The 21,392-nt window shown below is 58.7% G+C and overlaps 9 protein-coding genes across 9 annotated transcripts; 4 read left to right on the top strand and 5 right to left on the bottom strand.

The window, feature by feature from the left end:
- The first annotated feature begins 605 nt into the window (after positions 1-605).
- On the top strand, positions 606-974 carry SPRG_07570 (hypothetical protein). Its single transcript, XM_012346704.1, has one exon. It carries the CDS (start codon positions 646-648, stop codon positions 922-924), a length of 279 nt encoding a protein of 92 aa, XP_012202094.1. The 5' UTR covers positions 606-645; the 3' UTR covers positions 925-974.
- Positions 975-1,314: 340 nt separating this feature from the next.
- Positions 1,315-3,860, top strand: SPRG_07569 (hypothetical protein; the record flags this gene model as incomplete). The annotated part of the gene is made up of 8 exons (XM_012346703.1): positions 1,315-1,629; positions 1,676-1,871; positions 1,919-2,058; positions 2,104-2,440; positions 2,485-2,845; positions 2,891-2,988; positions 3,039-3,165; positions 3,218-3,860. 8 exons carry the CDS (start codon positions 1,315-1,317, stop codon positions 3,858-3,860), a joined length of 2,217 nt encoding a protein of 738 aa, XP_012202093.1.
- Positions 3,861-4,534: 674 nt separating this feature from the next.
- On the bottom strand, positions 4,535-5,987 carry SPRG_07568 (hypothetical protein; the record flags this gene model as incomplete). Its single annotated transcript, XM_012346702.1, has 4 exons — positions 5,517-5,987; positions 5,435-5,471; positions 5,352-5,390; positions 4,535-5,302 (listed from the first exon to the last, which is right to left on the bottom strand). Exons 1-4 carry the CDS (start codon positions 5,912-5,914, stop codon positions 4,535-4,537), a joined length of 1,242 nt encoding a protein of 413 aa, XP_012202092.1. The 5' UTR covers positions 5,915-5,987.
- A 32-nt stretch (positions 5,988-6,019) lies between these two features.
- Positions 6,020-7,757, bottom strand: SPRG_07567 (hypothetical protein; the record flags this gene model as incomplete). The annotated part of the gene is made up of 6 exons (XM_012346701.1): positions 7,151-7,757; positions 6,816-7,102; positions 6,725-6,766; positions 6,533-6,674; positions 6,236-6,469; positions 6,020-6,189 (listed from the first exon to the last, which is right to left on the bottom strand). The coding sequence occupies exons 1-6, from the start codon at positions 7,743-7,745 to the stop codon at positions 6,020-6,022; spliced, it is 1,470 nt and encodes a 489-aa protein (XP_012202091.1). The 5' UTR covers positions 7,746-7,757.
- Positions 7,758-8,507: 750 nt separating this feature from the next.
- On the bottom strand, positions 8,508-8,837 carry SPRG_20413 (hypothetical protein; the record flags this gene model as incomplete). Its single annotated transcript, XM_012346725.1, has 1 exon — positions 8,508-8,837. One exon carries the CDS (start codon positions 8,835-8,837, stop codon positions 8,508-8,510), a length of 330 nt encoding a protein of 109 aa, XP_012202115.1.
- Positions 8,838-10,858: 2,021 nt separating this feature from the next.
- On the top strand, positions 10,859-12,923 carry SPRG_07566 (hypothetical protein; the record flags this gene model as incomplete). Its single annotated transcript, XM_012346700.1, has 5 exons — positions 10,859-11,073; positions 11,127-11,184; positions 11,227-11,392; positions 11,449-12,352; positions 12,397-12,923. Exons 1-5 carry the CDS (start codon positions 10,878-10,880, stop codon positions 12,921-12,923), a joined length of 1,851 nt encoding a protein of 616 aa, XP_012202090.1. The 5' UTR covers positions 10,859-10,877.
- Positions 12,924-12,944: 21 nt separating this feature from the next.
- On the bottom strand, positions 12,945-13,805 carry SPRG_07565 (hypothetical protein). Its single transcript, XM_012346699.1, has one exon. The coding sequence runs from the start codon at positions 13,786-13,788 to the stop codon at positions 13,042-13,044; it is 747 nt and encodes a 248-aa protein (XP_012202089.1). The 5' UTR covers positions 13,789-13,805; the 3' UTR covers positions 12,945-13,041.
- A 495-nt stretch (positions 13,806-14,300) lies between these two features.
- On the bottom strand, positions 14,301-16,101 carry SPRG_07564 (hypothetical protein; the record flags this gene model as incomplete). The annotated part of the gene is made up of 12 exons (XM_012346698.1): positions 15,936-16,101; positions 15,816-15,893; positions 15,666-15,770; positions 15,540-15,617; positions 15,391-15,495; positions 15,235-15,338; positions 15,120-15,185; positions 14,920-15,067; positions 14,738-14,875; positions 14,576-14,686; positions 14,426-14,528; positions 14,301-14,347 (listed from the first exon to the last, which is right to left on the bottom strand). The coding sequence occupies exons 1-12, from the start codon at positions 16,089-16,091 to the stop codon at positions 14,301-14,303; spliced, it is 1,239 nt and encodes a 412-aa protein (XP_012202088.1). The 5' UTR covers positions 16,092-16,101.
- A 71-nt stretch (positions 16,102-16,172) lies between these two features.
- Positions 16,173-21,392, top strand: SPRG_07563 (hypothetical protein; the record flags this gene model as incomplete). The annotated part of the gene is made up of 14 exons (XM_012346697.1): positions 16,173-16,373; positions 16,418-16,576; positions 16,625-16,708; positions 16,742-16,825; positions 16,870-17,018; positions 17,054-18,268; positions 18,323-18,458; positions 18,503-18,595; positions 18,641-18,772; positions 18,828-18,893; positions 18,942-19,214; positions 19,265-19,655; positions 19,705-20,021; positions 20,068-21,392. The coding sequence occupies 14 exons, from the start codon at positions 16,173-16,175 to the stop codon at positions 21,355-21,357; spliced, it is 4,590 nt and encodes a 1,529-aa protein (XP_012202087.1). The 3' UTR covers positions 21,358-21,392.

Raw genomic sequence — 21,392 nt, 5'->3', positions numbered from 1 at the left:
AGCAATCGTTGGCGGTGCACACAACGCGACGTCGTCCAAGCGGCTACGAAGTATCTGTTCGTCATCTGCGCCCGAGGTCGACGGGGCCGAGACGTCTCTGGCACGACGCCAAAACCAGTGGCAAAAGCACAAGCAGCTTCACAAACGCTTCACAAACGCTCTCGTTGCCGCCGCCGCGAGCTCTGCCTCGAATGTGCGTCCACCCCTCCCGCTGATCGAGCTTCAGGAACTTCTCGACATTGTGAGAACAACGCATACGGTGGTATTGTCTTCGTCTCGGATGCATCGTCGCGCCTCTCGGTCCTCCAAGAACTCACGATTTGCCCGAACTGGAATGGGATGTGCGCAGCTTCAGAAGCACCTCTCTTGTAGTCTACTACGATGTCCGTCGGCGACCAATGGAATTCTTCTCCTTTGAATCCATGTCTGCCTTAGCTTGCGTTTGCTGCTATCCCACGTGGTGTGCTGCTATCCCACGTGGTGCTGGCTGCGACCCAACGACTCAAGCCCCTTTAACCCTCCGGCGCCGGACTGGGCAGGATTGTACTCGTTTGTGCGAATTCAAAAGCGGTTTGACCAATAAGCATCGTTCGTTTGGATCTTGGCAGCTACTAAAGATCGCGCCATCCAAACGACACGAAAGACATGTCGGGCGCGTCCGTGAAGCCCGTGGTAAAGAACTCGACGATGGACCAGGACCTTCTGGACGAGGTGATCTGGGTCGCGCAGGCCGCGATCGAGTCGGAGGTCAACGAGCAGCACATTGCGGCTAAGATCAAGAAGCACTTTGAGCTCAAGTACCACGGCATGCTCTGGCACTGCTGCGTCGGCCGCAACATGGCCTGCTACGTGACGCACGAACAGTCCAAGTTTCTCTACTTTTACATTGGTCAGATGGCCATCGTGCTCTTCGCGACTGCCTAGCACCACCCCTCGCTGTACACACCAACCCCATTCAATACACAGATACGTCAAGTCCTATCTCGCGCCAATGCAAGACACTTGATGATGACTCTCTCAATGGGCAAGTCGCTTGCGTGGCCCTCGGTCGTCATAGCTGCGCAACTAAAGGCTGCCATCGTTTGGGAATCCTCGCATCTGCAGCTTGTTTGGATGCAGGTGTTCGTCGACGAGTGATCACGGCAATGCCCTGTACTTGTGCGCATTGAAAAAGAATGCTTTTAGCCGATGCATCGTCAAATTTGATCTGGTAGACAGACCGGTATTATGGATGTATTACGCTAAAATTGTCGACACAAAGCAAAACCCCACGTCGAAACGCACTGACGCTCGGAAACATATTCAGGCTCTGCGATGGAGGTCCCATCGTCACCCAAGCCGTTGCCGCTGCCGCGGGCAAAGCTCAAATCGCTTCTCGCACTCAGCAGCCTCGCGCCGCTGCCATTGATTCAAGCCCACCACGAGTGCATCGATGACAGCGACGCGCATGTGGCCAAGGCGGAGTTCAACTCGGTGCTGCCTCACGTCGTGCACAAGGACATCTTTGCAGGCTCGACCGAAGGGTTGCCGATCGGGAGCGAAGACGCGTCCCGGCACCTCGCGCACCTCCTCGCGGAGTTTGAGCGCCGGTTTTGGAAAAGCCAACAAGAAGGCGACGTCTTCGCTCGTGTACCGCCGGCGGGCGCGGGATCCGACGCCCGTGGCAACCGACGAGGAGCCGATCGTCGACCCGACGGCGTTGGCGTTCGACTCGAACTTTGAGAGCGCCAACCTCGCGAGTGCGTACCGCGTCCACGGCCGCAACTACTCGTTCCTATCGCAGTGCACGAGCAAGCACGGCAACGCGGCCGGTCCGAGTCTTGTCGATCAAGAATACGACCTTTACTGCACCAACGACACGTATACACTCGGTATTACATACGATCCAGCAGCGGCGGTTGGTGATGTCACTTCGTAGGACACATTCAGTGGTACTACTTCAAGGTCACGCGGCCACCCGGCAGTAGCGGCCGACTCCGTGTGCGCTTCAACCTGCGCAACATGATGAAGCACGACAGCTTGTACAACTGCGGCATGCTACCAGCCGTCTACTCGGAGGTACGTCGGAGCATCAGCGACAAATTTGGTGAGTGGGATCTGTAGGCCAAGGCCAACGCTGGCATGGCAGGCTGGACCCACGGCGGCGAAGAAGCCTACTACTACCAGAACGCCGACATTTACACGCGCGTGCGTCGGGGACTCCGCCGAAACCTGTCGCACTATACGCTCAGCTTTATCTACACGTTTGAGCCGTCGGACGACGTCGTGTACTTTGCCCACTGCTTTCCCTACACGTACACGTACCTCCAGACGTACTTGACGTCGCTCGAGAAATGCCCCTTGCGCAGCCGCAACCTCCGGCGGCGGACGCTCTGCTCGACGCTGTGTGGCAACCCGTGCGATATGCTCACGATCACCGAATTTACGTCCGAGCCCCAAGGTAGCACACACTGTAACGTCGTAAAGACAATATTGTCCTCGTAGTACTACGGCAGCGCACGGGCGTCGTTCTCACTGCGCGCGTGCACCCGGGTGAAACCAACGGCAGCTTCTTGCTGCACGGCATCATCGAGTTCCTCACAGGCTTCTCGGACGAAGCGATCGCGCTGCGGAAATGCTACGTTTTCAAAATCATCCCAATGCTCAATCCCGACGGCGTCATCCACGGCAACTACCGCTGCTCGCTCGCGGGTATCGACCTCAACCGGCGCTGGTCGCAGCCGTCCGAGCTCTACCACCCGACGATCTACGCGGCCAAAAAGATGATTGCGCTCATGCGTCAATCCCGCAAAGTGCTTCTCTTTTGCGACTTTCACGGCCACAGCCGCAAGAAAAACATGTTTACGTACGTTGCAAGGATGGACAATAGTGTCTGCAATGGACAGATTAGGTACGGCTGCAAGCCGTACCTCTCGTGGTCGCGCCTCGAAGACGCCAAGGTGCGGCTCTTCCCTTACGTGCTCTGCAAAACGTCGAGCGCCCAGGCCGGTGCGTACAACACTCAAACGTGTCAACAAGTGTCGACTGGACTCGCGTAGGAGGCTACTTTAGCTTTACGGATTGCACGTTCAACGTCACTCGCTCCAAGCGCTCGACGGGCCGCGTCACGGTCTGGAGTGACATTCAGATCCTCAATAGCATCACGCTGGAAGCGTCCTTCTGCGGGTGCCTCGCATCGCTCCTTTTGTATAGTCTAACATGAACAATGCCACTGCAGGACCGGCGACAACAAGGCGCGGCGTAGCATCGCGGCGTTTGCGACGACGAAACCCAACCACACGCCGCGGCACTTTACGCAGCGCGACTTTACGCGCTCGGGCGAACAGTTCTGCCACGCTCTCACAACGTACGGCGACCTTCTGGGGATTGAACCCATTGACGCAACCAAGTTGCTCGGCGCGTCGGCTGTCAAGCGCAACGGCGACGCGCTATCGGAGCTCCTCGACCTCGACGAGACACCGATCGAGCCGATTGCGCGCGACCCAACGTTGCTCACGAGTACGACGGCCTTTGGCGCCAACGATTTCGCCTACTCCGAGGCCGCGCTGAGTCTCCTCGACGAGCTTGCGTCCTGCGTGCCCAGCCCACCCGAAAGTGCAGTCGAGTCGGAAAACTCGAGTGGCTCCGACTCGAACCCGTCCGAAGACAACTACGAGCCCGAGGAGCTCGAAAGCAACGCCGTGTGGCAAGCCTTTCGGCGCAGTGTCGTACTGCGGCGGTCGTCAGCTCTCAAGAGCGCCTCCGCTGGGTCCAACTCGGGCCGCACGGCGTCGCTCATGCTCTCGTCGTCGCTGGCCAAAAAAACGATTAAATTGTACACCGTCCAAAGCGCGTGCAGCGGCATTGACGTGGTCATGTAGGCGCAAGAAGGTGCGTCGCAGTAGCTCGACGGGTACTCCGCACGTGACGGCGAGCGATGTACCTCCCGTCGCCGCCAAGACCGATGTTGGCCCCCACCGCACTCCGCGTGTCGCACCACTGCCGCTGCGTCGCGTCGAGGCACGCGTGACGCCGCGTGCAGGGGCGCAATCAGCACGAGAGACAAAAGCACCCCCGACCGTCGTCATTCCAAAACCGGTAGACAATATTGTCCTTTACCGTTCCGACTATGGCGCGTTAGGTCAGGAACGCCGGTGGGTTTGCCCAGTTTCACAAAAACATGATTCAGCGCCGCATTCACCAGGCGCAAATCGTCATGCAGCCGCCGCCTCCATGATGCAATCCGTATCAATGTCGTCTTCGTTCAGAAAGGTGTTGAAATAGTGTATATGTTGCAGCCAATGCCGATCTGCTTGAACCAAAGGGTTCACGTGGTGGGCGACTGCGTTGGCAGTGCCAGCGCAGATCACAGTGCACGAGTCACCAAATGTGGGTACTGCTTGCTCGAGTTTTTTATTCGAGTGACCCCTCCAGCACCAAAGGTGAGGCAACTAGACAGCAGTCGTCATCTTGCGTGCATGGAAGTAAGTACCCTTGTTTCAATCGTGTTTATGGTCCACCTGGTGCGCTTCGTCGGTAGGACCTCCTTCTGGGTCTAGACGACGTCGGCTCTAACCGCCCCTTCGTCGTGGGTCGCATCAAACTCTCGGGCGCGCCGCTTGGTCGCACTTGTTGGCGAGAGCGGCGAGTCGGACGCGCGGAGGTCAATCGGAATCGACACGCGGCGGATGGTGTCCTCACCAACGCTCATGTCATCTTCGTCGTCGTCGTCGGTTATGTACGAGGCGCCCCGCGTGCGCGGTGTGCGTCCGAGCTTGGGCAAGTTAGTCCACGCGCCTTCGTCGATCTTGCGAATGAGCTGGAATTTGTCGACCTGCTTGATCTTGAAGACGCAGACGGCCGAGAGGTAGATAAAGATGATGTTGATCCACAGGAGGAGCCAGCTCCCGACTGCAATCTCGAAAAACACCAGTCGGCTCGCCTCTTGAAAGTCGCTGACGACGAGCGGACCCAGGATCGCGTACGAGAGGCAGATGCCGCAGTTGACCGTCGGTGGCAACAGCGCAGCGGCGATTGCTGTCCCGACGACCGACGAGACATTCGCGTTGGACTCGGCGAGCGCGACGCCCGCCCCGGAGAGCGCCGCGACCACCGCGCCAAAGACAAGCGACACAAACTGGCCGCGCGACCGCATCTCGTACGTCGGCCACTTGAGGTCGACAGCGTACGGCGCGAGGACGATGCCAATGAGGACGCCGAGGAGGAGCGTAATCACGAGCGCAAAGAGCTCGTTGAGGAGGCCGTTTAGAAACATGTTGCGGTCGCGGATCGCAAAGCCAAACGAGCATCCGAGAATCGGTCCCTACCGCAACAATGCACATAAAGACGACAGAAGGATTGCATTTATGTACCATGAGCGGCGACAGCAGCATCGACGCCACGACGCACGTCTACAAGAGATGAGGATCGCGTCTCCGGCAGCAGCAGCAAGTACCGACGAGTCGCCGGCCAAGCCAATACCAGCAATGGACCTATGTCGTGACGTCAGCTCGCATAAAGAGGACCACGAGTACTACGAAGAGATGAAGAGCATGCCGATCGAGTCCCGAGACAACGTCGTGCTGGCCTCGATGTGGGCGTACATCTCGGCGACCGGAATCGCTGTCCCGACGTCCGTTGAGCGTTGGAGCAGCGCGCGGCGCGGACGCGACTTGTGCGTCTTCGGCTTGCGCTTGGAGATGGACGTGCCTGGCGTCAGCGACATGACGTCGCAAAAGCCAAACTGGACGCCGACGCCCATCTTCTGGAGCGCCGTCAAGATCGGCTGCATCTCGCCGTCCTCGACGCGGAACGTGACGATCGACGACGACCGCGCCTCGATGCTCGTAACGTTCTCGAGCTTGAGCTCGTCCTGGAGCGCCGAGACGACCTTGTGGTGCTGCTCGTTCGGGAGCGTCACCTGGAACAGCTTCATGCGGCGGCCTTTCTTGCTCTGGCGCTGAAACAGCCAAAACTGTTTTGGCCAATCCAACGTGCGTCTGCCAATTGGCGCGATGCCATTGGCTGAAATGTATCCATTTCACAACGGACCCAGCGCAACACAGCCGAGCGCGTCCACGAGCGAGGCGTCCGGTAGCGCGTGCGTCTGCATCGAATCGAGGTAGATGCGCAGCTCGATGGACAGTGGAGAAGCATGTCCGCGGTAGCTTGCGACGTGGCGCGTGCAGGCATGCACAAAGCCACCATGTCCTAGTCCAAGGCTGTTCGTCAAGCAATGCGATGGGATGCGTATCACCTCGCTCGACCACAATAACGAGCACCTCGATCGTTCGGCGCACGACCGATTTGGCAGTGTGGCCGCACGCAACGCAGATCAGAAGCGGGATGCAGCGCAATAGATCGCGTGGAATCATCGCCTCGTCCGACGACTCGAGATACGTCACGAGAACACTCGTCGCAGCGTAGACGGCTGTGACCACAGACCGATGGATCGAGAGCGCAATCGAAACGCGATAAAAGATCTCGGACTCTGTTGCGGAGTAGTCTTGTCCTGTTGCACGAGGTGAGCTTTGAGACCCCAAGGAAGGCAAACCCGAGAGAATTGCTTTGCAGATCGCCAAGGACCCCGTCGTTTGCACTTCGGCGCTCTTGTTCTGTCGCATCGCTAGCAGCACCGCGTCCAGTGGTGCGAGTCCATCGATGCGCTCGAGCTGTTTGGCGATCGCACGCGGTGTCTCCCGTCCAGCTGTTGGTTGCCGGCGACGTTCCGTCGACACTTGCGCACGACGACCGAGGCAACCTCGCGGTGCCACATAAGTCTTCGCCTCTAGAGATCAATTAGTTGAGTGGAAAAGGGTCGGTAGTCACATACGGACTCGGCGCCAGCGCATGCCGTCGTTCCACTCAATCACGAGGCCGGTGGCGTCGACCGTCCCAATCACTTCTGCTTGCCCTACCACAATACGAAGCCCGGTGCGATCTTTTGGCGACCGCCGAAGCACGGGCACTTGCCACCACTTGCGGGGCGGCACTTCAAACACAACCAGTTGGAATGGATCGCGGCCAAGACTGCTGCTTTGGACGCGATCAATGCGGTACTGACCAGCACCAAACGCATCCGTAGCCCCCGCGCGGTCGAGCTCCCATAGCCCGAGCGAGGCCTCTAGATCACTGCTCTTGAGCTCGTGACGTACATGTTGGGAAACGCTACCTTGCATTTCACGGTGCCCTTCGTTGCAGCGTTCACAGCGATACACGAGACGTACGTTGTGCGCGCCGCAGTGATCACACGTCCAGTCGCAGACGCGGGACCGGTCGTGCCACGCCTGAGAATCGCGGTAGAGGTGCTCGCGCCGGGCCTGCACGTGATGCAAATACGCCTCGTTCTGCGCCGTCAAATAGGCAGCGAGCACGTCCGCGAGCCGCTTGGTTTCAAATGCATGAAACGCGGCGCTCTCGGCATCCACGGCCATCATCGCTTGGCGCGCGGCGGCCTCTCGCTGCCGTGACTGTTCACGCGTCTCTGCGTCGTCGCGCTCCTCCAGCGACCGAAAGTGGTTGCGGACAACGTCGCTGCCAGCAATCGAGGCGTCTTTATGCAAGATGGATTTGAGGTACTGAAGCCCGGGGTTCAGCGATGGCTGGTACGACGCGCTCGAGGCATACATGAGGCTACGATGCTCCGCGATCGACTCGACTTGGAACGGCGAGACAGACGTCTTTGTGTGGCGCAACACGCGGCGTTTTGGCGGTTCGTACGACACAAGGCGAGGTGGCGGACGAAGATCGCTGCTTGTCCCTCGCATCGCACTCTGAACTCTGTAGCGCGATAAAATTAGACGCCTTTCTTTCGAAGCAGACTTTTGCGTTCATGCCTCGCTCGATAGTTTGCTAGTGCAACGTTGGCTCATAAAGTCGACACGACGATGTAGCGCGACCTTTTAGCGAGTACACGTTGTAGTACAGTCGACACGGCGACGTTCCAACGACCAGACGCGGACTCGACAGTATGATGCACAAGGTGCACGAGCATCGCACAGTGTCGGTAGCGCTTGGTAAAGTTGGTGTACCTTTGTCGGGAAATTCGTCAAGGTTGAATACCACAGTGTGCTACAGCGTGCTGAAATGTTGACGCGTGCGATGTTGACTTGGTCGCGTCGACGGGTCCGTCGTGATGATGCAGTTGCCTCGGCAGTGTGGCATCATTGTTGAATCACCCTGTGTCGGCTCCACGGTGGGATGAAAGCCTTCTCAGTGTTGATAGCAACCCCTGAGAACACAGCTGGGAAGCATGTTGCAGTGCATGACTTTGGCGGCGTCTAGCAACAGAGACGCCGTCGACATACCACGGGCCGTGCTTCCACTCGAATCGAGAACCAAACAATCCAACAGCGTCCAACCACGGCTGTTGGACAGAGTTCGTGGTCACGTGGCTCTCACGTTCGAAAGTCAAGACGATGTGAGAGGACCCAACCGCGCCTATCAGCCTCCATTGCACGACCAATATGAGTGCATCGGTGACGTCCAGTCAGCTCGAGTATATCGGCGTGAAGTAGAGGTGGTTTAACTTAGTGATAATAGTCTGCGGTAGCGCTAAATAAGGACCATAGGCGGCTTAGAACAGCATGTCGATGACTTGGGCAATCATGCGGTCGTCCAAGGCGACGCTCATGGCGTCGGCAATGTCCTTGTCCTCGGCGGTTAGAATGGACGACTCGTACTCTTCGTCGGCTTCGATCGACGGAAGGCTTGGGCGCTCGGGACGGCGGACTTCGCTGCCATGGTGGCGCGGGGCGTACACAGACGACGACATCGAGGGCTGCATGGCGGGCTTTGTGCAAATTGAAAACTGAAACGAGATGTGACCGGCCACCGGTTGTTGTACTACTACCTTCCATGGGTGGGCTGGACGACACCGTCCCACGACCCGCATGTTGACATGAAGCCGCCGCACCGTGGGATGCCTTTCTGAGTTTGGTGAAGCAACTGACAATCGAATCTTTGGCCACGTGAACGCGCGCTCGCTATCTGATGGATAAAGCTCGCTTGTGACATGTCACCACCCCTTTCTCACAAGGATCTTCATCTTCGTCGGCGCCATCAGATTTCGCGATCCCACGGCCTTCCTTCTACACGTCGTTTATTGCAAGTTCACATCATCCCATGGTTGGACCATGGTGTCGGACAATCTTGCCATCTCGCTACATCGCTTGCCGTTCTTTTTCACCAATACGATACGTCTATTCTCTGCCATGATTCTCTGCCGTCGAGTGAACCCTATTAAGAGATGTTCACGATAGTCGGAGTGTAAGGGCGGGGTAATGTGAGGCTCACAGGCCCTATACGCAAGAGGCTTGGATAGCACCCCCACGGCGCTGAAGTATCGAAGGTGTCACCTCAACGATGCTACGAAGAGAGTGCACCGGTCGCAAAGCGACCTCGCTCAGGGGATATGCATGTGCTTGTCAGCACCATGTCTCCGGTGCCGCCACGTCAATCTTGAAGACGGGGTTGCTTCAGAATGGGGAGACTGATGGAGTAGGACATCCTGCAACATATGCCGGGCGGCGTGCGGCGGGTGGAGCTTCTGTCACAGACACCTGGTCGGCGCGCACGTTTATGGCCTACAAACTCAGACACACGCTCGCTGGTGTTGCCCGGGGCCAGCAGATTTGGTGCTGTTTACGGCCCACCTATCGACTGCGCCTCCAATAGACAATCCACGTCCAACAGTGCCAGCAGCGCTGTGGTAAATACGAGAAGAAACGTTCGTGGTGATGATGGTGGCCGCGACGTTAGTCGCACGGCGGCCTTTCTATTGCCAACCAAATGTGGCTGCTTCGCGCGGTGTACCTCCGCATCTCGGACGACGATCGGGACACCTCATGATGTAGACCATGTGTGTCGTACATTCGAGAGCTGAGCGATCATCCCATCATATTGTACCCTACACCCATGCCCAACACCCCCCGAGGTCCGCGCGACATGGCACTTCTCGCTGCTGTGCGTACACTGAATGGATACGCAGCCGTAGCTCGCAGCCGCAGCCGTACAGAATCATGGTGGAACAGGCCTACCGGTAGTACATGTAGTAGCCATGCGTCGGAACGTGCTTCGGTGCCATTCCAAACGAGTGGGTCGACATGCTACGCTTTTCACGTGGAAAAGCTGCTGCTTCTACTCTATCCGTCGCACTGTCGCTCGTCGTGCAATTGATGTAGCAGGTGGACGACGATCGCCCGCGCTTGAAGTTTGCAATCAGCACACTCTGAGAAAGCGAGCGATGCATGCGCCCGTGCAGCCTCTTCTGCATCTGGTCGGTTAGCAGGTACATGCCATTCCTTGCTACATGCACCTGGATGCGGCCTTGCTAAATGGACTTGATCTGTACACGACTACATATATGTAATAGGACACGGACGGACGCTACTACATGTTTCAGATCTGGCACACTGATGCAAACCAGACTGGAATTGCGTGCCTGGCAATCATGGCTTGATGATGAGGCGCCATCCATCTCGCGCACGCTGGGTTTGACGGCGTATGCTGCTGGGACACTAATAGTGCTTGCCCATCACAACAACTGAGGCGTACCCAGTGAGGCATACCTATCTATTCTCGCCGTGTCCCTGAGGCACGTCGTTCGTTGTTGTAATGAGTTCTTCAACCCGTCGTTCGTTGTCGTTCGCTGCAGACGGCTGTCGGTTGACGCTCATTTTGCCGTCGTGTACATCTAGTGGTACCACATGAGCAGAGGGGATTGACCTCGTAGAAACACGGAGCCTTGGTCTGGATCGCTATGACATGGCTTTGAGAAGATCGCGGTGTTCGAAAAAGGCGCGCTGACATTTTATCCAATCGAGTTGCGCATTGAGCCATGTGTGCGTTTGATTGGCTGAAATGACGACAGTTCGGGAGTGGCAGCAGCAAGCAGCAACATGGGCACGAGCGATGCCAAGCTCGACCAATGTCTCGCGGTCCTTGGCGGCCCCACCGACGAGCACAAGTTCGCAGGCCTCTTGATGGTCACCAAGCACTTGGCAGACGCCGACGCGACGACGCTGCAGGCGGTGCGGGCGCGCGTGCTGGCAACCACGGGCACCGTCTTCTTCCTCCGACTCCTCCACACCAAAGGTGCATGGCGTTCGCCGTAGTAGACAATGGGCTCACGCCAGCGTATGCCATAGGCAGCCACGACGAAGCGCTGTCGCCGTACCGCGCCTTGGCATTGAATCTCATCTCGAGGTAGTACCCTCATCGACTTTAAGAGCTGACCATGCGGCACAGCTTTTGCGGGGATGCGACGCTCGCCAACGAGTTTGCCAAAGCGTCTGTCGTCGCCGACACGCTCGAGGCTTTGCAGCTCGGCGTTGCTGCGGCCAACGCGACGGTTGTCACCGACTGCCGTCACGTCCTGCAAGGGCTCTACCTCCACACCGCGGCGGGACCTGAGGTACAGCAACCCATCCTCGTCGCCTCGGAGCATGAGCTTATCGGTCGTTCGCTTAGCTCTTGGCCGAGCACGGGCTTGTGCCGATGGTCGTTCAAACCATGGTGCAGTGCTGTGCGGTCCAGCCGCTCTCGGACGCGCACGAAATCATTCTGCAGCACCTCGTGGACCTTCTCCGCAGCATCCAGTACCTCTGGAAGACGCTGTCGTCCCACGACTTTAACGCGCTGCTGCATTGTTTTGGCGCGATCGAGTCGCGGTCGATTGCGAAATGCCACTTGCAAGAGCTGCTGTTGGTCGCGCCCGACGCCCGCTGGATTCACGCGCCGCTCGCCAACGTCGTGTCGGGTCTCTTTGGCGCGTGGCCAGAGCACGGCCATGCCTCGACGCAGCGCCGGGATACGTCCCTCGCGCTCATTGAGCGCCTTTTCTCGACCGTCGGTGGCGCGTGGCTTCTCCCGACGCCCGATGCGGCCGGTGACCTCGTCGTCCTCGTCGTCCAGCTGGCCGCCATCGAAGCCAAGCTGCTCTTGGACGACGCGGAGCGCGCGTGGATCGACGTCCGCGTCAACGAAAGCGCCGTCGAAGTCATCGACGGCGCCGACGACCGCCTCACGCGCATGATTCCGATCTGCTATGGCATTCTCGAAGCAATCGTGTCCATGCTGGCCGGGTCGCGGCCAGACATCGTCGACGCCTCGCTCCTCTCGGGACCGGTCCTCGCGCAGCTCCAGGACGCGCTAAGCGAGTTCTTTACGGTCGTGCTCCAGTTTTTAACCACGTCGCGGGACTTCCTCGCGACGTTCCCGACCTCGCTCGCACTCGACATGGTGGTCTACGCAAGCATCCGTGTCTTTGGCGCGTGGCTGGCCGAAGAGTCGGACTTTTGCCAAGCCGACGTGCTCCAGCTGCTGCCTTTCCTACTCCAGTACCAGCCGTCGCTCCTCACCGACGAGTCGACGAGTCGCCTTTGCACAACGACGACGAGATCGACTCGGACGACGAAGAGCCGCCGACGCCGTTGCTGACCGACCCGCTGCACTTTTTACTCCCGGGCCTCCTCTCGCTGTCGGCCGACGAGGCTGTGGCCACCGCGCTCTTGGACGATGATGCTGTCTTGCAACGATTGTTGCAGTTTGGCGTCGGTGTCTGCGCCAACGCCGACACCCCCGGCGTCGTCACCATGTGTCTTGGCGTCTACATGAATTTGCTGCTCATCGGGTCGCCGTCGTTCACAGCCAAAGCCCACTTCCAGAAGACGCTGCCGGTGTACCTCAAGCTCGCACAACTGACAGGCCAGCGTTGTATGACGAGCCGGGTGTACGACGACGACGCGACGTCCTTGCTCTTGCATCTGCTCAACTACTGCCTCTTGGTCCTTCTGGGCTCGTCAGCCAAGGGCAGTCGTGCCACGGACCCGGGCTTCCGCGCCACGCTGCAGTGGGCCAAGGCGAACGCGCCGCCCATCGAGTGGGAAGCCAGCTACGACCTGCACGAGCTGCTGCTGCACTTGGCGGCGCGCGACTCGGTATAAGACAGCACGCACGACCTAGAATCGGGTTAAATTAAGGTTAACAAGATGTTTCGCAGAGAGTGGATCTAGTACGACTAGTCTACAAGGGCTTCCTTCACCGCGCAGAGAGTTTCAAAAATCAGACCGTCGACGCTATCTCGCGCGCCGCCGACTCGAGGCGCGCACGTTTCGCACTCGGGCCGTTGGTGGGTTCTACCGACCGGCAACGCCGGCGGGAGGCAGTCGGTGCCGGTGGCGACGTGACCGTGCACTCCTCGCCGACCGCGTCGAGCTCGTGGACGCTGGCCTGCTGCATGATGCGCGCGTTCATGACGGGCGGCATCGACGCAATGTCGCTGCAGCACGCGCCGTTTGCAGTGAGGCTCGGCGGGTTGCGGCGCACGCGGGCGTTCACAACCGCTCGAATGACCTGATTGCTCGCGGGCAGTTCAAGGAGCTGCGCCGTGGGCATGTTGGCCTGGGACTGCTGCAAAATGATCGTCGTGTTGATCGCGTACACCGAGTAGTTGCTGTACGCGTCCGTTGGGAGCTGGTGGCGACAGGTCGGGCACGTCGAGTGGAGCTTCAGCCACGGGTCAATGCAATGGGCGTGGAACGCGTGGCGGCACGGCAGCTCGACGCTGAGCTCATCGTGAAAGGCCTCCATGCACACGACGCAGGCGGTCTCGTCCGTCGTCGCGACCAGGTTCTCCTTGAGGCCATCGACGTACGAGGTGGAGGCTGGCGAGACCGAGTTGAGCTGCGGCATGATGTAGCGGATGATGCTCTGCACCCAGCGCGGGCTCTTGAAGAGGCGCAGCGCGTCCTTGATGTGCGAGTTGGGCGGCGCCGCATACCGGACGTTCACGCGGATGGCGAGGTCCATGACGCAGTTGGTAGTAGAATCGGAAGTGAGCAGTTCATGCGCCGGGGTCGCATATGCCCGCCTAATGCGAATTCTATTTCGGTTGCGGCAAAGCACGAGATCCGAACGGGAATTTCGCCCGTCGTTCGTTTCGGCTTTATTTAAAGTATATGAACGTTTGTATTAAAGGAATAAAATGACCACCAACGGGTGTTTCGCACGGATCCGAGGTGGCGGCTCACAAGCGACGCGCGTCTTTTTATTGTATTTTTACGCTCAAAACGCCTGGTTTCAGGCTCCGGTAGGACTTTTGCCCCGTCGCTTTCTGGGACGCCGGGCCGTTGGCCCTCACTTTAGGGCTTCCGGTAGGACCGAAGCGACGGGGCGGAGTTTAGTTAGTCGCTGTCGCAAAATGTATTTTGGATCGCGGCGACGTTGGCGCTAATTATACGCAGCGACGCCATTGTGCAACGACGAGCGAAACGAAGCAATCAAAGCAACCATAATACTCTGCCAACGGCCGAGTCTTCAATTTACGCGTCGCCTGTCGTCGGCCCAGACGCAACGGCCACACGCAACTCTACGCTTCTTCTTGAGGACTGGATCGTAGTACCCGCGAGAACGACACAAAGATGGCTCCTCGTCGCTGCTGACGTACCATGAAGAAGGGCGTGGAGAGCCAGAAGCTGCTGCGCCCACGCGCGCTGGTCGGACGCGCGTTGCGTCGCTACGTCGGCGACACCGCGTTGCAATTGCAGCACCTGAGAGGATATACTATGGATGTTGCATCGCCCGTATCGTGGTCTACCTGTGCGCCAATGTGGATCTGAAAGGCATGCAAGGACGCAGCTACTTGACCGATGCGTGTCTCGACTGCCGAGAGATGTGCTCGCACTTCAACAATCGGCGACTCGGGCGCCTGTGGCGTCGGCTCAGATATCACATAGAGACATCCATCTTGGTCGCGTACGGTTAAGCTACCTGCCCATGCTGGTGGCGGCGACGGGGCGCACGTTTTCTGGGCCTTGAGCACGGCAATCTCACTGGCCCACGCCTGCTGCGCAACATCGAAGCGCTGCGAAAGGTCCATGGGTAACTTCGTCGATAGCTACGAGACCTTGTCTTTGAGACGTCGTTGTATGTAGTCTGTACGTGGTGGAGCTTTTGCGTCAAGTCCTCGAGCTCCGACGCGACGTGCTGGTGCTTGGCCGCCGCGCCGCGCGCGAGCTCGCGCAGACGATTCGTGAGCGCATCAAACTGCATCCGGTCCGCGCTCCGGTAGGCACTCATGTCGGCCTTTCTAATACCGAATCATGATGACGTGGCACGACGAGACGCCAGAAATAACGAACATCGCTTCCAGGTCCATGTGCAGATCGTCACATCGGTGCCTTTCCGTCGTTGCCAGCATCATGGTTCTAACGTGCTTGGGATAGAATATATCGAAAGATAGAAAATGCCATGTACTCGCGGCCGGACGGGCGTGCCAAGTGGAGCTGCAGCTGTGCCTTCTCGAGTCCAAAGAGCTTTTCATCCAAGGCCGTCAGCTTGGCTTCAAACGTGTGAAATGACTAGCCGATGTATATGTCATTAGTGACCGTAGCAAATAGGGCGTCGTCGTACTGTCAATGTAGCGTCCGCCTCCTTCTGCGCTTGCTCCCGCATCTTTTCGAGAAGACCTTGGGTTTGGCCCAGTCGGCCATTGGCCGCGCTCCGGAACGAATCCATCTACTTGTATCGCATCTGAGTTTCTGCATCTCGCGCGCCAATACCTCGCCGCGCAGGACGGCCATGTGCTCCTTCATCGCGGCGACTTCGGTCTTGACCTCTTGCAAATGCCTTCGGTATTTCTACAGCCACGATCGCCGTCGGCTTCTGAAGCACATACGACTTACTACCTGCTGCTCTTGGGCAACGGTGTAGTGCAGACGATCCATCTTCTTGTCAATTTGGTCGTGCAGCGCGACGTGGGCAGCGTGCTGGTGGGTGCGCAGGGCTTCCAACTACCAATCATGCAGATTCGCACGCTGTCGTCGTCGTGAAAATACCTGCTGCTGCAGGGATAAAAAGGTTTCTTGTGACGCTGCTTCGAGCTCCACCTGTTCTTGGTTGTCGCGCTCGAGTGCCTACACGCGTCAGATACCATAGACGCCGCCGTAGCCGCGAACCTGCACGGCCGAGCGCAGCGCGTCCACTTGCGGCGCAATCGACGTCGTGAGCGTCACAAGGTCGGTTTTAGCCTTCTTCACGAGCTCTTCGGCCTTCTCACGGCGCCGGCGCTCGGCCACGAGGTTGGGGCTCCCGCCGAGGACGTGCGCCTTCATTCGAAGATTTGCGCACACACTTGCTGAAACGGCGCGTTGGGAAAAGCCTCGTCGTCGTTACACCGTCCCGGCTCGCCGACCATGGACATCTACCGGCTCGGGAAGCTCAAGCTCTTCGGAAGAAGAAGGGACAGGACCTCCGTGCGCAGAGCGTCTACGACCTCCAGCGGTACGTCCGTCACATATGACGTGGCGTCACCGCTCGGCGTGCGCAGGTTCCGGGCGCTGTACCTGGGCGCTACGCAGAGTCGTGGCCTTGCACCGCCACCCGCGTTTGACAAGGTGGGCCCTGCATTGTGGTGGTGATGACGAGCTGTCTTGTCTAGTGTGTCTACAAGGCGATTTCGACGCAGTCGAACCTCGTGCTTATGGACTTTCGCGGCCAAGGCGTGAGCGACGACCAGCTGCTCGCGCTCGTCGAGACGCTTCTCGAGATTCCGATCCTTTCCAGCCTCGACTTGCGCGACAATCTCATTACAGAAGAGGTGCGCGCCGCGATACCTTTGCATTTCTTAATTGAACAACGCGCATAGGGCGGTCTCTCCATCTTGGAGCTGCTTCGGCACCAGCTCATTCACTCCAAGGCCAACAGCGCGGGACCGGTAGGCAAAATGACTGTCTTGTCGACAGACGCATGATCTATAGTCTAGTCGTTGGAGTACACACGCTTGATCACCAAGGTCGATCTACGCGGCAACAATGTGTCCGAACCGACGCTGCAGACGATTCGGCAGGTACACAGTTGGTTTCGTGCATCTCGGATCTTGACGCGCGCTAGTATACGGCGATGCTGGCGCGGGAAGACAAGCGACTCCAAATCAAGTCGATTCTGAACCAACTCGACTACAATGCATCGGGGTCCCTCGATGAGAACGAAGTGCGCATCGCGCTCAAGCTCGCAAGCGGCGTCGAGCCCACAAAAAGGATGTATGCAACATCATGGATCAGCTCGGGCTTCTGAGCTGGCAGCTCTCGAGCGGCCCGTCACCGTCCCAGAAGCAAACGTCCGAAGCGAGCTTGCGCGCGGCGCTGGAAAACATCCTTCTTGCGCGCTATGCGCGGTCGCCAGCAAAGAAGGACATGGAAGGTATGCCGCCGATCGAGTCCCTTGCACAGATTCGCCACGCTGAGCTCACGATGCCGTCCAACTACAACGCCGAGGACCCGAGTGACGACGACGACCAAGTGCCGCCGATGGTCGATGCCGCGCGACGCAGCTCCGTGCGCCTCGCAAGCAGCCTCTCATCGCTGAGCAGTCACGCTCCGTCCGAGAGTACGATTTCGCCAGACGACGTCGAGATGCCGCCGTTGGATCTCGAGTCGCCGCCGACAAGCAGCCCACCTTCACCGATGGCGGCCGCGCGCCCCCCGCCAATCGTGATTCCTGCGCTGTCGCCGATGACATCGCCGGTTGCATCACCCATGGCAGCGGGACACCACAGCAGTGACGCACCTATCGTCATGCACATGATTTCGCCGCAAAGTTCACCCGTCCAGACGCCGCCAGTGTCGCCGACGATGGCTCTCATGCCGCTACATGGCGAGACGCTGTCGATGGCCGACACGATGCCTACAGCTAGCACGGTGATTCTGCCGCCACCACGCCTTTCAGCAACCCCAGAGGCGCCGCAGATCCCAGTGGTAGCAACGTCATTTGGATCCGCTGTCGTCGATACTTCTCCCCTGGATGCTGCTACACCAACGAGAGAGTCGCATCCTGGCGAAGACGTACGGTCCCACGCTACATGCATGGATACACCCGCGCTGTCACCAACGGCATCGCTCGCAGCAGACGACTGCATGTCCCCACTCGATGTCACGCCGTCCACGTCACCGGTCGCTGCGCTCGTTGCTCCATTGCCAGCGCCTCTGTTGCCGCCAAGTTCACCGCCCTTTGCAGCGTTTGCGTCGACTTTTGTACCATCCAGTCCCAGTCGAATGAATCCCGTCAGCGAGCGGCGCCTCTCATTGGAAAGCCTCGCCAACGGCGACAACAGCGACGACGACGATCCGTTTGAGCTGGGGGCGCCGCCGGAAGAATCCCGGAGTCTTGAAACCGCAGCATCGTCGACCTCGGAGATGACGGTGGTCGAGGACGAGCGCTGCGAAGTCGAGGCGACCTCTAGCACGCCGTACACATGCGAGCAGCAGCCGGCCATGTACCAAGGCTACGAGCGGTTCGATATACTGAAAGGTGGGCGTAATTTTTTTACTCTTGTGCGTGGCATTAGGGTCGCGGCCAAGCTCCAACACCCGCAAATGGCGTCGACGTTCCAATGGGCATCGCTGTTTCCAGACGCCCCGCTCTCCAACGTGGTGGCGCTCATTCTGTGCCACAATGCACTGGAATCGATTTCCTTTCAAGACGTACGAGCTCTCTCTTTGGCAACGTATTGAGAAAGGGTGTGTAGATGCAGCTGCGGCACTTGCGCGTCCTCGACTTGTCCGCCAACAAGCTGCACAAGCTCACGCCCATGGATGTGCAGCCGCTGCGCCAGCTCGAGGTGCCATGGCGGTTGTTGGCTGCGTGCGTTTAGCCTCGAGCGTAGGTGCTGGACCTGAGCTTCAACGCATTCCGAACGATTCACGGCATTGAGCACCTCACGCATCTCAAAGCACTCAACTTTGCCGGCAACCACATCAAGGCAGTCAAGAACCTCGAATTTCTCGAGCATCTCGAGGTCCTCATCACGTACTACACATGAGACGCAATGCGAACGGCGTTGTTGAGCGTAGATCTTGAACTTGGCGCAAAATGAAATTCTGACGCCGCAAGCGCTACGTCTCCTCTCTCTCAACAAGGTACATTACGCTGGTTGATACCCCAGCTGGCGCTCATGACGATGCTAGCACCTCACGCACTTGAACATTGACGACAACCCTGTGGTGAGCCAAGGCAACCACCGTCACCACAGCGCCCACATCCTCAACATCATTCCGACGCTGCGGTCGCTCGGCTGCATCCACCTCGCTGCGCTCATTTTGCGCGAGAAGCGCAAGGACAAGAGTGCCAAGCCCAAAGACGACGCGCCGTCCGTGGTCACCGCGGTCGACGAGACGGACAGTCCGTACTGGATCGCGCAAGCGTGTAAGAACGTTGGCTTGGTCTGCGACGCGCCCGAGGTGTCGATGCATCGAGTAGCTTCACCCTTCCTAAATCTTGGTGTGCATAGGAGGCACCGCGCACGCCGTCGCCGAAGAAGGTGTCGCGGCACGAGCAGCGGTCGCGCGACGAGCTGCGCGCGAAATCGTTTGCGCATCACATCAAGAAAGAGTCGCCGCCGCCACCGCCGATGCCGCTCAAGACGAAGCCCAAGTGCTCGTTTGCTGCACAGCAGAAGCGAGCGATCATGCTGAGTACGCCCAAGCCGTCGGCGGTCAAGCCCCCACCGCCACCAAAAGCCGTGCCACCGCCGCCCAAGACCATCCCGGTGGTCTCGACCTTGAAAGGGTATCTCCAGCCGACGCAGGCGTCAATCCACAGTACGCTGGCCGCGGAGCGAGAAAAATCCGCCAAAGTCAAGAAGCCCAAGTCTGCAATGCACAAGCGACTGCTACGGCGTGGTACATCGTCGGGAACGTGGAACATTCGTTTGACATGTAGCTCTTGTAGAGGAAAAGCTGCGGCAATATTTGGTGGCGACGTCGCCGCCCAAGCTCGCACCGCCGTCGCCGCCAGCTCCTCGGACAACTATGGTGCCTCTCGTGCTGCCGCCCTCGCCGGCGCACAACCACACGGTGTCGGGCCCACCGGCTGTGCTTTCCGACACTTCGACCGACGCCTTTTTGCAGAGCATTCGGTTCCGAGAGTTTGTGACGCACGTGGCTGAGGACCATGCGACAGCGTTGTCCGCGCTCGACATTCTCGTGACACTGTGCGAGCGCAGTAGCCTCGAGACGGCCAAGCTCGTCGACTTCAGGACCAATTTGGTATGTTTCTATTGCCAAATTTTCATCGAATTTGACATTTTTCTAGGATTCGATGCAAATCCTGGGGCATTTTTACGTCGAGCCTTCGATGCAGCAGGTGCTGGATGCAAGCCCCTTGGAGCACGACAGCGTTCGACAGCAGCTGGCGGAGCTCCGGGACCTCAAGCGTGCCATGACGTCGATCTTGGACAACGTCGATTGGACGGCTGTGACAACGACGGGGTGCATACCGCCCACCACCGCATCGCTTCTCCGCGCCGCTTGCGAGACCCTGCGGACGTCTGCGATTGGCAAACTTCTCTCGTCGCCGGCGCCGACGTCGCTCGATCTACTCTCGCCCATAAGCGCTAGCGTCGAAAATGCTGATGTGTTTTCGTTCGGCGCGGATAGTCGCGCGGAGCCTTCCCGAGAGCCAGCCGTGGCCAACGACGATGACGACGACGACGTGTTCTTCCGAGACGAGCCGAGTACGTTGGTCGCGGACGATGTTACCTTAGGCGACGCAGTGCCTTTGGACACGACGGCGGTCAACGATCCGCTCGACGACACCTTTGATGTTGACGACACGAGGAATGCTACGGACGAGCTGCTCGCCGACACCGCCAGTGATGCTGACGGCATGGATGTCCCCGAGACGAACGATGCCCTCGATGGCAATCTCGACCAAGACGTTGCCTCCACCGAGTATGAGGACGAAGAAGCAGACGCTGAGATTGCCGAAGCCGACGACGAGGTGGTCGAAGGTAATGAAGATGATGAAGCCGAAGATGATGAAGAAGCCGAAGACGATGAAGAAGCCGTCGAAGAAGATGAAGAAGCCGAAGAATACGATGAAGCCGAAGAAGCTGAAGAGGAAGAAGAAGCTGAAGATGAAGACGCTGTGGAAGACGACGACGAGGCTGTAGAGGACGCCAACGAAGCTGTAGAAGACGACGAAGATGTCGCCGCGGAAGCAGCAGATGAAGATGAAGAGGAAGCGGATGACGATGCACTGACGCACGGCGATTGGGAGCAAGGGTTTGACGAATCGTCCCAGCATCATTACTGGTTCAACTCGGCGACAGAGGAAAGCTCGTGGACGCCGCCGCCCGGCTGGCCGTACGACCTGCAGGGTAACCTCCTCGCGTCGCAACCTGCCGCTGCCGACGAGGACGAAGAAGACGACGATGAAGAGATGGAAGAGGACGAGATGGAAGAAGACGCGACGGAAGACAATGCTGACGCGTCCGAAGAGATGACCCTCGAGGCGCGCATTGCGATGGCGCTTCAGGGCGGCAGCGCTCCTGCCGACGATGAAGTCGACTTTAGTGACAACGACTCGCTCCCCGACTTGTAGAGTGCGTGTAGGGGTAATGCACTCGTGCACGTGAT

Source organism: Saprolegnia parasitica (genome assembly GCF_000151545.1).
Source record: "Saprolegnia parasitica CBS 223.65 unplaced genomic scaffold supercont2.30, whole genome shotgun sequence".
NCBI lineage: Eukaryota > Oomycota > Saprolegniomycetes > Saprolegniales > Saprolegniaceae > Saprolegnia > Saprolegnia parasitica.
Note: the sequence above shows the minus strand (reverse complement) of the source record. Positions and strands in the feature narration are given on the sequence as shown.

Bases quoted from the DNA above. Each gene is read 5' to 3' on its own strand.
- SPRG_07570 (XM_012346704.1), top strand. From the start codon at position 646: ATGTCGGGCGCGTCCGTGAAGCCCGTGGTAAAGAACTCGACGATGGAC.
- SPRG_07565 (XM_012346699.1), bottom strand. From the start codon at position 13,788: ATGGACCTCGCCATCCGCGTGAACGTCCGGTATGCGGCGCCGCCCAAC.